General features: G+C 34.4%; 1 protein-coding gene and 2 non-coding genes across 3 annotated transcripts; all 3 read right to left on the bottom strand.

Moving 5' to 3' along the window:
- Window positions 1-1,471: 1,471 nt before the first annotated feature.
- Window positions 1,472-1,627, bottom strand: LOC132267733 (U4 spliceosomal RNA). The gene has a single exon (XR_009469077.1). It is a non-coding gene; the product is annotated as a U4 spliceosomal RNA (small nuclear RNA).
- A 1,928-nt stretch (window positions 1,628-3,555) lies between these two features.
- LOC132267501 (protein IQ-DOMAIN 20-like) lies at window positions 3,556-4,618 on the bottom strand. Its single transcript, XM_059768660.1, has 2 exons — window positions 4,249-4,618; window positions 3,556-4,040 (listed from the first exon to the last, which is right to left on the bottom strand). Exons 1-2 carry the CDS (start codon window positions 4,522-4,524, stop codon window positions 3,870-3,872), a joined length of 447 nt encoding a protein of 148 aa, XP_059624643.1. The 5' UTR covers window positions 4,525-4,618; the 3' UTR covers window positions 3,556-3,869.
- A 507-nt stretch (window positions 4,619-5,125) lies between these two features.
- LOC132267723 (U4 spliceosomal RNA) lies at window positions 5,126-5,281 on the bottom strand. Its single transcript, XR_009469067.1, has one exon. It is a non-coding gene; the product is annotated as a U4 spliceosomal RNA (small nuclear RNA).
- Between the last annotated feature and the right edge of the window lie 8,632 nt (window positions 5,282-13,913).

Genomic DNA, 13,913 nt, shown 5'->3' with positions numbered 1-13,913 from the left:
CGTAGGCTTCGCGAATCACAGCTTGCACCTTAACAAGACTCTTGAGCTCGAAATGCTTTCCTTGCCTGTCAACATTCACATACCAAACGATAAATAAAGAGAGCTCACGAGTCATATATGTAAAATCATTATATTAGTCACTAGGAACTTAGGAATCTCTCCTATACACAACATGCATGGGTTGTGCACATTGAAAAGTGCAGATCATTCCACATGGAATAGGGCCCACTTTATCTATGACTACCAAACTACATGTGAAGTGACCTCCACTCTTCTTGTGCCATGCATGGATTAGGTTCCTAATTCCTGAAATAGATACATGAAAAGAAATGTTGATGGGTGAAGGGTGAAATACAAGATGAGCTCTAAAAAAGGCTTGGATCTTCATGGCTGCAATGTCATCTTCGGATAGGAGCTTTTTCTTCGAGGGAGAAGATAAAGCAGCTTCTGGTTTTGTGATTTCGCTATTGACTGCTGCTTCTGTGGCGGTTGCTTCGTCCGTGAAGCTGGTGCTTGTGGCGTTGGTGTGGAGAACAATGACAGTTTCATGATGAGGAGGAGGTGGAGATCGGAAAAGCTTTCTCCGAATAACTTGAATAAGGCCAAACCAATTCTGTGACTTTCCATTTCTTCCTATTGTTGCTTCAGACCTTGCTTTAGATTCAATGTATACTTCTACTTCATTCATAAGAGCTTGGAGAAGTTCCCTTAAAGGTTGGAGTTGTGGGCACCATGTTAGCACATATATATATGGTGCTACCATGGTATATGTTAGCACCATGGTAGCACCATATATATATGTGCTAACATGGTGCCCACAACTCCAACCTTTAAGGGAACTTCTCCAAGCTCTTATGAATGAAGTAGAAGTATACATTGAATCTAAAGCAAGGTCTGAAGCAACAATAGGAAGAAATGGAAAGTCACAGAATTGGTTTGGCCTTATTCAAGTTATTCGGAGAAAGCTTTTCCGATCTCCACCATGTTAGCACACACACATATATATATATATATATATTGAGAGAGAGAACGTGATAGAATGAATGTCTTTGAAGCATTCCAGCAACTGAATCCTGTGGGACCAAAAGTGTAAAATGACCACCATTAGACTACGTAATTATTGGCCACAGGCAACAATAGAATGGTGAATCATGAATATGTAATTATAAACATCTTTTAGACTATAGAATCAAATTATCTGTTATGTTGATGCCAAACAACAATCGTTGGGTTGTTGGGTGGTTATATTTGGTAGTATTGAATGTTTTATAATTATAATCGGAAAAATTTTTGTTTAAATTTTAAATTAAATTTGTTTTAATTTTAAATTCATCTCTTATAATTATATTATATTATAATCGGAAAAAATTTTGTTTAAATTTTAAATTAAATTTGTTATAATTTTTATTTAATTAAATTTTTAATTAAATAGGTTTATGCTTGAATTAAAGTTTAGAAATTAAAATTGTAGGGCTTTACCCAAGAAGGGAGCCCTTTCAAAAATTCTCAATGGCCGAGTGGAATCCGAGCCAAAGAGATCAATAAAAAGGGAAATAGTTTCCAATTAGCAATTAACGCGCCTCGGTTAAAACCTCACAAGCTGCGTCATTGCCCCAAGCGCAATGATGTGATTGTTTTATGCTGTGTATGTAGTGTTTTATAATTACACTCAGTCTTATCAATTTCTTACCTTTTTCGATGTGGGACTTATGTCACATAACTTTACAAATAGACTTTTATGCGGTTCAAAATCATATACAATTACATTAACATGTGAAAATTGCCTCGGTCAATCAAATTAGAATCCCAATCAAACATTGATCTGTTTTAAATATATTGGTCCTAGGAGGAAACTTTTCCTGCTCCGAAGGCTACTTTTAATTTGTAATTCATCCAAATGGGCCGAGCTGACCCGAAAGGGCAAACGCACCTTATGTTTTAAGAGTACTTTTAAAGTGAAATTACATATTTGCAATTATAAATAGAAAAATTAAATATTAGAAATATGTTTTTTTTTTAGTTGGTACTCACACACATGTTCCTAACTTCCTTTTGAAATAAGAGACTGATACCGCTAGATCACTCGTCCATTAAAAAATATTATAAATATGTTTGTCATTTATGTTAAGAAAAAAAAAAGTGTGTATTTGGTTAAAAATGTATTTAGTTAACAACTCTTAATTTTTTATAATTTCAATTTTACGATCCTAATTTAGATTAATTAAGAGGCTGTGGTATCACCTTTCAATTCAATGACTAAAAATTCAAGTTTTGGTACTTTATAGATTGATAAAATATATATCTATATATATATATATATATATATATATATATATATATATACATATACACAGGACACTAGTGAATTGATATTCATGCATCCAACTCATAAATAAAAGAATCAAATATTACAATGTAATTCTTTTTCTCTCTTTCTTTTTTCCCAATCTAGCGGATAAATTTTCTTTTGTCTCAACATTCTCCTTAGCTTCGTTTGACAAGTAGACTCAGCATGATCAAACCAAATCTCAATCAAATGATCCGTTAACTAATAATTCAAGTCAAACGGTCCCCAATATTACTTCATGGTCTTAAGCCTTAATGTATTTGCCGGCAATAACAACAAATCAAATATAAGAAAGAAAATAACAAAAATATTTTGCGAGATTTACATGAATATATCAATTGATTATGGAGTCTTCTGTGATATTTGTTCAATTTAGTTTTTGAGTTAAGTAGCATTACTCGTTTTGTTATCAACCACGATGATCGTACTAGCATTGGGTCTCAAGTGTAATTTCCTTCTGACTTTTAATACTTTGTAAATATATTCTAAAATAATTTTTTTCTCCCCAAATAAATATATTCTAAAATCATCAAGACGTGTTTAGACTAGTTTATTTAAACAAGGTAATTAAAATACCCAAATGTGCTATATATATATTATAAAACCCAAATCATCAAGTTTTAAACTTAAATAATATCTCTTTTTATTATTATTATTATTATTATTGAGAGTATTCAAGGGTGGTTTATTGAGTTGAACTTTGTCGTTAGGAAACAAAGGAATAAATCCAAATATATCTTAGAGAAATAAAAAAATAATAAATAAATAAATAAAACCATACAACACAGCCAGAGAAGGCGACTTAGAGGTATGACTCGTGCTCAATTTGATATATGAAATGTTAAACTCTCAATGATTTATTATTTTGTTTTTTTGGCGTTTTGAAATTATTAATCGATACAATTTGTAATGAAAATTACGTTGTTAGGAAATAAACTGACCTCCAACCCTAATTACTCTACCCAAACCCAATCTATTTATTTTTGAATTTTTAAACTCGAGTTTGACACTAAAATTTTTGGGTTAAAAAGTTGAGTTAATTGGAATTGCTTATATCACCAAATCTCCACAAGAAAAATTTAACGTGATTTTGAGTTAGTTTCAAGTTACATTACTTGTAAGCATACTAAAAAAATAAAAAGTCAAAGCAAAATTTTAAAAAATTACAAACAAATTGTTAACGGACAATAAATAAAGATTTAAACAAATAAAGTTAAAAAGTAATCATAATTTGAATATATATAAAATATTAAAAATGCAAAGAATAAAATTAATTAGAAATTGGAAACAGGTTGTTGGTATCTCTGCCAAACTTCAACTCTAATTAAGTTGTCCTATAAAGAATCCTACTCCCATCTTTTCTTTGATTATGAGTTCTCTAAATCAATTTGGAGATTCATTCGATCAGCTAAAATGCCGGTTTTGCCCTTTAGCTGAAACGACCTAATTGTTTGGTCTCTCTCGCCACTGGAAGGCTTATGACTTGTCATGAAAGAACTCTGTGGCTAGTATTACTTGTGAATCAATTATCACTACATCTGCTGAGGAGTTGGCGTGCTCTGACGGTGACCTGCAATTGGGCAAGCGCATGCATGCAATGTAAGGCCATTCGAGCTTGTTTTCTCGCGAAGGCTCCGCGAACCACCGCTTGCACCTTCACAAGACTCTTCAGCGCTCGAAATGCTTTCCTTGCCTGTCAAACATTCACACCAAACACAGAATGTATAAATTAAGAGAGTTCATGAGTTATGTAAACCATTAACTGCAATCAAACAAAATTTCATAGTGGTCTGATTTTGAAAACAAAAAATTATTACTCCGTATTAAAAAGCTGAACCCTTTTAGCATGAAAGAAATATGTGAAGATATATATATATGTTGATGGGTGAATGGTGAAATACAAGATGAGCCCTAAAAGAGGCTTGGATCTTCATGGCTGCAATGTCTTCATCAGATAGTAACTCTTTCTTCGGGGTCGGGCTACTGGAGGGAGAAGAAAAAGCAGCTTCTGATTTTGTTATCTCGCGATTGACTGCATCTTCTGTGGCAGTTGCATCCTCTGTGAAGCTCGTGGTGGTGGTGGTGTTATTGGCGTGGAGAACAATGACAGTTTCATGATGAGAATACCTGAAAAGCTTTCTTCGAATGACGCCGAACCAATTCTGAGACTTTCCCATTTCTTCCTATTGTTGCTTCAGAGCTAGCTTTAGATTCAATGTATACTACTACTTCATTCATAAGAGCTTGGAAAACTTCCCTTCAAAGTTGGAGTTGTGGGCACCATGTTAGCACATATATATACATATATATATATATATATAGAGAGAGAGAGAGAGAGAGAGATAGAGAGAACGTGGCAGGATGAATATCTTTCAAGCATTGCAACCACTAGACCCCGGGACCAAAAGTGTAAAATGACCACCACTCAGACTACCTAAGTATTGGTCCCAGTCAACAATAGAATGGTTGATATATGCATGATTGGTTCTTGGTAAGGATACGAATACATTACTTTCAGAAATATCTTAAATTATCATATAATGTTATTTTAATAATTATAAAATCATTAGGTCATAATAGGGGCGGCAAATTACGTAATTTAAACATAAATCTTGTTTGTGCCCCGTTTAATAAACGTGACTTACAAATACGAATTGCCACTCTTAGGTCATAATAATCATATCACTAATGTACTTGAATAAATTCAAAATCCTATTTTGTCCACAGAAGTTCCTAGGCTGTGAGTGTAAAACTAAAGTTTGGAACTCAGAATTGTAGGGTTTTACCCAAGAAGGGAACCCTTCCAAAAATTCTCAATGGCCGGGCGGAACCCAAGCCCAAGAGATTAATAAAAAGGGAAATAGTTTTCAACCAGCAATTGACGCGCCTCGGTTAAAACCTCACAGGCTGCGTCATTGCCCCAAGCGCAATGATGTATTTTTTAATGTTATGTATGTATTGTTTTTATAGTTAAAATTTTCGCATCCGCTTCATACACTTTTTCGATGTGGGAATTATGTCACATAATATCAAACAAGTATAATACAATTCTCTCCCTGTTTAGATTACCGGTCAATCAAATTAGAATCCTAGCATAAATAAAATTGCTTCATCTAATCAATCCCCAATTTCATCTACACTATTGATTTGTTCCAAAACTTTTCCTGTCCGGACTCCGGAGTGCTACTTTTGTAGGCGTAATACATCCAAATGGGCCAAGTTGACCCAAAAGGCTACTTATTTTTACTACTCTGCATAACAATGTGGGTTGGGCTAGTACCACCTAATTAAAGAACCAACCCACCACCATGTGACCTCCATTTATATCGAATGTCCATTGTCAATACATGGCCCAGGTCCATTATTCTCCAAATAATTAAGCGTTTTGTTTTAATCGAAATAAAATATATGTTTTGTTATAATATATTTTGAATAATAATTGAAAGGTACTTTCATATTCCAAAAGATAAGGTTGTTTTTCTGATCTTTGGAAGCTCGGCTGTGAACCTTCACACTTCTCCCCACTAACCACCACTAATCGCTAATCACTAACTCTTAACACGTTTGTCATGAAAAAAAATAATAATAAAAATTGATCAAGTATTAAGAGTATGTTTGTCATTAAAAATAAAAAATAAAAAAATAAAAACAGAAAAAAAAACCCACCTAGTGTGTTTGATTTAAAATGTCATACATTTACCATCTCTCAATTTTTTATAATTTTAATTTTAAGACGCTAATTCAGCATTCTCAATATGGGTTTAATGTAAATTTATAATGTCATTTGTTTAATTAAGAGGTTGTGATGGGTCGTTGAATCCAATACTAATGGTACATGCTAGATTGATAAATATATTCGAACCTGTGATATTTATTCAACCTAGTATTTTTGAGATAGGTAGTATTACTCATTTTTGTCATGATCGTACTAATATTGAGTCTGAAATATGATTTTCTTACAACTTTTAATACTTTGTAAATATATTCTGAAATCATCAAGATATGTTTGAACTAGTTAATTTAGACCAAGTTAATTATAATACCCAAATGAGCTAATATGTGTGTGTGTATATATAATACCCAAATCATCAAGTTTTTAACTTAAACAATATATATTTTATTATTATTATTTATTATTTATATGTATTTTTTTAAGTTGAGACTTGAGAGTGAAACCACCATGAATGGACACGTGTGCTAATTGAATGACATATCTAAGAACTATAATTAAATTGATGAAAACATTAAACACATTCTTTAAATTCTGAATATGATGTTTTTGTAAGGAAAAAGCAATACTGTGAGGGTTATTTTCTAAGCAATAATATTTTATAATTACCAAGGTCTTGTGCCAAGTGATTTTTTTGGGGTTATTTTCAAGGAAGAAGTGTGTGTGGTGTATGTAAATTTTTTTTCAGGAAAAAAATTATTCCTCTTTAAAATTAGTGTCATCTTTAATAATCGTGACTCACATTCTTATAAGTTACTGTTACAAAGACCACATTAAATCCGTTTCAAAATTAGTGTTATCTTTAGTAATCGACACTCCTCTATATATATATATATATATACATATTGTTTTAGTAATGATTTTCTGAAATGATTTGATGAGTTGGTATAATAACAATCCAAAAAATAAAAGAAAAAAACATGGGATTTCAGTTGTTCGATGCTCAAAGAAAATGAGAAATTGAGTGTTTCAAGCTTTTTCTATGATTCCCAATACCATTCTGAAACGGGTTTTTGAAATTTTGGAGTGAGAGACGAAGATGATCCACAGATCTTATTCTCAATGTTTGCGACTGTAAATGGTATAGAGGAGATGAACATGAAGACTAGACCATGAATCAAAGACAGTACTCGAAAGGTAAACATAGGCACTGCTTTTTTTATCTTTTATTTCCTGCATTCCAATTATTCAATCGATATAAAGCTGCAGAAAAAAAAAAAAAAAAAATGCGTGGTCTTTGATACTGTGATTTACTTATTGATGTTCTTAATTTTGTAGTTGTTGTGTTAAGTGTTTTGCCTGAAAAACTTCAATTAATGCAGAGTCATAAAATATGGTGGTGGACCACATCTATAACTATTGAGAAGTGAGAACTTGTCTCCTTTCACAACAAATTAAAATCCCTTCTTTTTTATTTTTGGTTTTGTGTTTGTTTTTAGATCTTGTTAAATAACTCTGCCCATCAACTGTTTGATTAAATGCCTCAGCTAAACTATTGTTTCTAAGTATGTCAGCCAAACACCCATAAATGGGAGGGGCATTTTTATGTTGAATTAAACGTAAGCCTTAACAAAAAGGGTGTAATTGAATTATGGGTGTCACAAACTTCATATGAAATGATAAGTTTTAAATTCTCATACTTTTTTTATATCTGATAACTAGTTCATGAATTACACACCTAGAATCATTTACGTGATGCTCTTATTTCCTTGTACGCAATCCGTGACAGCTGTAATTTATCAAAGGGATGGCCAAAATCTCTACATACATTAATATCTTTGTGTATGAGAAAATGCTTTTGGTACATTTTGATTCTTTTGATAAAGATGGTACCATTTGAGATCATTTCTTTTTTTCTCCTTTAGGTGTTAATGTGTGTGGTGGAACTCTGGTTGTCAATCCATCCTATTGTGTGGCCTACTGCAATGTGTAAATATTGTTCTCTTTTTCAATTTTTTGTGATACTAATAATACTGACCACCCCTCCTTCTATCTTCAATATATAATTTTGCTGCTGTGTTATATTTTTCCACTATTAATGTCATTAGTCCTTGTGCCCATTAGAGAAGTTGGGAATCAAAAAATGGGACATAAAAGCAAAGATTCAGAGAAGGGGGAGCTGACTAGGGTAAAATTTGTTTATTTTCCAATTAAACTCCTTATGCCATTCTTATTTGCCTCAAAAATATATATATATATATATATATATATATATATATATATATATATATATATATATATATATTTGAGGCAAATAAGAATGGCATAAGGAGTTTAATTGGAAAATAAACAAATTTTAATATCTAGCTGCACAGAACCTAACTCCCCTCCCTGCAAAATTCAGACCCTTAGCAGGGCTCGGAACTTCCCTATTGCTTATCGGGTGGGATAGACCGGAGATACATGTTGAAATCTTAATGTATGTTGTTGTGGTTTCAGTTCACCATATAGTGAATAGTTCAGCATCATGAAGTAAATTGGATTTGTTTTATAGCTTAGTTAGTGAATATCCCAATGTTCCTAACAAGCAAAGCTGTTTTACACATATGTATGGTTAAGAATGAGAGTGGGCATTGGTGCAAGGTTGCTCATTACGACCTAGAGGTCTTGGACGTGGAGATATGATTGCTTCAAACCCGTAGCAAGGGAGCCTTGTCCATGGGGTTAGCCCTATACGCATAATTAAGAATAGACATGCACAGACCTATTCAAGGTCCAGTGGGGGCAATTGTTCCCACTTATTTTTTTTTGGTTGCTATTATATACCTACAATTTTTTTTGCTTTGAATTATGTACCTATAAAATTTTAAAATTGTCCCCACTAAAATTATAAATAAACCTTACTATTGCCCCCACCTCAAGGTTTGAATTTTTTTTTTTATCTTGTTATTGTTAAAGGCCGCCTCCTCGCACATAATTATTTAGGTCCATCCCTGAGAATAAATATATATTTTTAAGAAGGATACTTCTGAACATGTAGAAAATAATAATAATAATAATAAAAACTAAAACTAATCAAATATAAGAAAGAAAATAACAATAACATTATGGGAGATTTACATGAATGTATCAATTATTTAATCATTTCAGTTGATGTTAGCATTTGGAATATGAAAGTATTTAAGGTTCAGTTAAGAATACTAGGCTTCTCTCCATCATGGCATGGAAGGGGGAAGTTGGTGTGGAAGCTTTGTTTTGTTCAATGGTGTTTGTTATGGAGAATCTTGTCGTAGTAACAAGAAAAAGTACTACTTTTAAATCTGAAAAAGAATATAATCATTCGATATAAGTTTTAGACTCTCTTTGGTTAAAGCACCAAATACAGATTTCCTTTCATGTCATTATAAATACATAATTATAATTCCTAACTTTCTTTGTGTCTTATTTACTGGTTTACACGTAATATTTTACAAGCTGTGTTTTGGTATGGGCTGGTTTACACGTAATATTTTCGTGTTCTTATTTGTTCTTGTTTAAAATTTAATAACAATTTGGTTTAATAAAAATTTTTCTAATTTGATGAACATTCCCCTGTCTTATTTGTTCTTGTTTAAAAAAAAAAAAAAATGAATGGAATGACCCAAAAAAGGCTAATGGCAACAATTTAGAAAAAAAAAAGGAAATAAATGAATGAAAGAAATAAAGACAGTAAAATATATATATACTACATGTATATGGATTGAGGGAGGAGATACGAAAAGGTAATGAGAAAGGATTTAAATGATAGTTTTATTTAAAAATGAGAACAGTGACTAGAAAAAAAATTGTCACAATTAGTCCAAATATTTATGTTAAAATGACTTAGCTGTTTATAATAATTGGGTTTAAACAAGAGACATATTACATATGTCATATTCATTATTCTGACATGTAAAGTTAAACGGGTCACACATGTCAAACCCTTCAATTGTAACTCGGCACGATTAAATAAACAAGTTAATTTCAACTCGTTTATGACCCGAATTCATTTAAAATCAATCCAAACTCATTTATACAACGTCGTGTTGAAATAAACGTAATTATTTGAAAAGTTTTAATATAAAAAACAAAAGAAAAGACATTTACATTAGGGTTAATTACAACCACACCCCCTGAGGTTTGTCATATTGACAGCCATATACAATTTAGCCATTTTTTTGACAAAAACACCCCCTAGGTTTACAAACTTGAACAATGACACCCCAAATATGATGAAAATACATGTTTACCCTTTGACCATGTAAAATGACCAAATTACCCTCATCAAAATATCCTTTCTTCTTATAATTTTTAGATCTTCCCATTCATTCTGTGAGACTTTCTTCCCCGTCGTCCATCAAGCCGCCACGAGCCCATCACCGTCTCGTCGTCGCCCTCATCCAAGCCATCCACAGCCGCAGTCCATCAAGCCACCACAGGCCCACAATCGAGTCCATCACCGTCCCGCCATTGCCCTTATCCGAGCCATCCATAACCACAATCCATTCCTCCATCGTTTACTCACAGCCATCGCCACCACCGCCGAGCTGAACCAACCTCGCTCACCACATCCGAGCTCTGCCACCACCAAGTCCAACTCGAACGAGTCAACGCCCGTCACCGCCGCTGTCAGTCAACCGTGCCCTTCATCGCCGTTTCGAAGTCAATCCCGCCGATTTTATCCAGCCAAGCTATTCACCGGTGTTCAGTGTTTACAGCCCGTCGCCCACAACCGAGGCTGTTTTCCCGTCGCCCACAGCCAAGGCCATCTTAAACACGGCCGAGCCCTCACCAGCCAAGCCTTCACCGGCTGCTGCGAGTCCTCCACGACCAATTTATCCACAGTCAAGCTCTCCACTGGATGAGCACTCCATTTTGCTCGCCGGCCGTCGTCCTAAAAGTGCTTTTCGAATCGAGATAGTCACCCATCACACGAATCTAAAACCCAACTCCCCGACACTTGATGACGGCGGGCGGCTCAGCCGGTGGAGGGCTCGGCCATGAGAGGAACTGCGACATGGAATCGGCGAGCAAGAATCGAGATTAGGGGTTTGAGATGGGGGTTTGAGAGATACTGTGTGTGTGTGTGTGTGAGATAGAGAGAATTTTGGGTTTGATTTACGGATTGGGAGGGTGTGGAAGAAGAGGAGGAACTAGGTTGAGAGAGAGAGAGAGATGAGATGAGATGAGATAATGAGATGTTGAAAGAGAGAAATGAGTTGCGATGGTAGTTTGGTCATTTTAGGTGAGGATTAAAATATATCTTAGGGCATATTAGACATTTCATGTCACTTAAGGCTGTGTTTGGCTTTGTTTTTTTAAAATGGGGTGTCATTGTTCAAGTTTGTAAACCTAAGGGGTGTATTTGTTCAAAAAATAGCTAAATTGTATATGGCTGTCAATATAGCAAACCTCAGGGGTGTCGTTGTAATTAACCCTTTACATTATTAACCTGCTAAACCCTAAACCCAAAGGCTGAATTCGAACTTCGACGACTCACTTCTGTCTCCTACCTTCAAAACCCTAGATCGACATTTCCATACCCGATGAAGAACGGCGACGACGATTCATTGATGCCAATGGCAATGGCAATTGCAACAGTCGAAAAAACCGTCTATCTTCGCGCGCGTCGCACTGGACGCTCCAAAGACGACATAAATTGGTACGAAATAAAATTTTCAAACAAGGACGACAACGACGACTATCACACTTGCACTTGGAAGGAAAGAAGAAGGAAGACCACGTAGATCAATCCGATCGGCCTGACTAGGTATGAGAGTACACGGTCGAGCCACTACGTGGTTATGGGCTCCACTGTATACAGATTCGGTCATTGTTGCTCCGTTAGGTCTACGGACGCAAACAATTTATGTGGCAACATCTCCTCGCTCAGCAAGTGGAAGATTCTTACTTGTTCGGCCATGGACGTTCCACGGTCGTACATTGAGGCCGTAACTGTTGATGGTAAGATTTACATCCTTACCGTATTGAATAAAGAAGGAGACGGCGTTGGATATCCCATCTGGGAGGTTTTCAACCCAAGCAATAATACAATGAAATTCATGGCTCAACCTTCGCCGCTGTGTCTTCCGAAACGCGGGTGGTTTGCAGTTTGTGACGATGATTCTAAAAGGATTACATTGGGCTCGATCTATTCTAGTTTCCTTGTTGCCTGTGATGTGAGATTAGATTCTTGGGAAACACTATATTCAGAGGTTGAGATTTTAGAAGATGATCTCTGTAGAAGCCGAGCTATATTGTTTGAAAATACTTTGTACTGGATTTGGGTTAGTGTTTGGGGAGGTGGAGGCTTACTTGCATATGATTTGGATCACAAAATGTATGCCCGAGGATATATTGAAGGTTTGAGTCCTGCGTTTTATGATATCAGCAATGGTCAACCGCTATTTCTTCATTTTCGTGGTGATTTGTTCTACTTGATTTGGCATGAATTGGGTACCGCCGGAGATGGCAATGGAAATGGTATTGAAATAAGTTCAATTTTTAATGTGGTGAAAATGCGAGTTTCTAAACGAGTTGACCAGGAGGAACAGAGAATCAACCTGAAAGGTTATGCTCTCTCCACCGAAGCTTATCTAGCTGACAGCTTACTATCTCCTGATATGGATTATGTCGTGGGGTAACTAATTCTCTGACTTTTTACTTTTCCACCTTTTTTTATAGCCCTTGCTAATGCTGTTTTGATAATTTCTTTTTGGTGTTTTAAAGATGATCTTTTATATGTAGTAGTAAATCTGTTTCAGATAGCTGTTTTCTAAAAACTTTGTTAAGAAAAGGCTTGTTTTCATAGAATTGTTGAAAATAGTTTTCTATTTGATGAGTTATTGAGAATTCCCTTTTTGATTGACAAATCAAGCAAACCTAAAATTTTGATAATTGTAAATGTTTCTGGTACTCCTTTATTTTTTCGATTATGTTCTCAAACAATGGAAATATGCTTATATTTAATTTTATGATGTTCTCAGTGGTCCCTAACTTTTGTATTCATTGATATTTAGAAGTAATAAAGTATTTTTTCAGTCATTGGGTAAAAAATGTATGTTAGTTGTTAAAATTAAATTTAATGCCATGTATGTTCATTATGTCTTTTGGATTTATACATGTATTAAGTGTATGCATGTTTCAACTTACCAAAAAAACAAAAAAAGTGTATGCATGTTTCAAGTGTGTACATGTATCGTCTAAGAGGTTTGTAGTAGAACTCAATTCAATACAATACAGAAAAATATTTGTTTCTTCATTCCTTCTTCTTCTCTTCACATAGAAAACATATTGTTGGTTGAAACTACAGCCAACATAAGTGGTGTCAGAGCTTGATTCCAATCAAGAACAAACTCGGCGTGAAGCTTATTGACGGGAAAGCAAACCCCGAAGAAGATCGACGGTGATGGCGACTACAAACAAACAAAATCAAGGAGCCCAACAATCTGCACTTCCCATTTTTTATGGGGAAAATTATGATTTTTTGTATGTGAAGATGAAGACTATTTTTCTCTCATATGATCTAATGGGATTATGTTGAAGATGAGTATGATGATACGATAACTTTGACGAATGCCCAAAGACAACAATTGAAGGATCATAACCCCAGAAATGGGAGGAGCATTTTTGTGTTGAAATAAATGTAAGCCTTAACAAAAGGGTGTAATTCAATTACGGTTGTCGCAAACTTGATATGAAACGTTAAGCATTAAATTTTAACTTTTTTTTTTTGGTATTTGATAACTAGTTCATGAATTACAGAACTATAAGCATTTACGTGATGCTCCTATTTCCTTCTACACAATCCGTGAATCGTGATGCCATAATTTTTCCAAGGGATGGCCAAAATCTCTACATACATTAATATCTTTTTGT

Source organism: Cornus florida, unplaced genomic scaffold (assembly GCF_030987335.1).
Source record: "Cornus florida cultivar Cherokee Brave unplaced genomic scaffold, ASM3098733v1 CherokeeBrave_3.0.0_Hap2_Chr07, whole genome shotgun sequence".
Classification (NCBI taxonomy): Eukaryota; Viridiplantae; Streptophyta; class Magnoliopsida; order Cornales; family Cornaceae; genus Cornus; species Cornus florida.
Note: the sequence above shows the minus strand (reverse complement) of the source record. Positions and strands in the feature narration are given on the sequence as shown.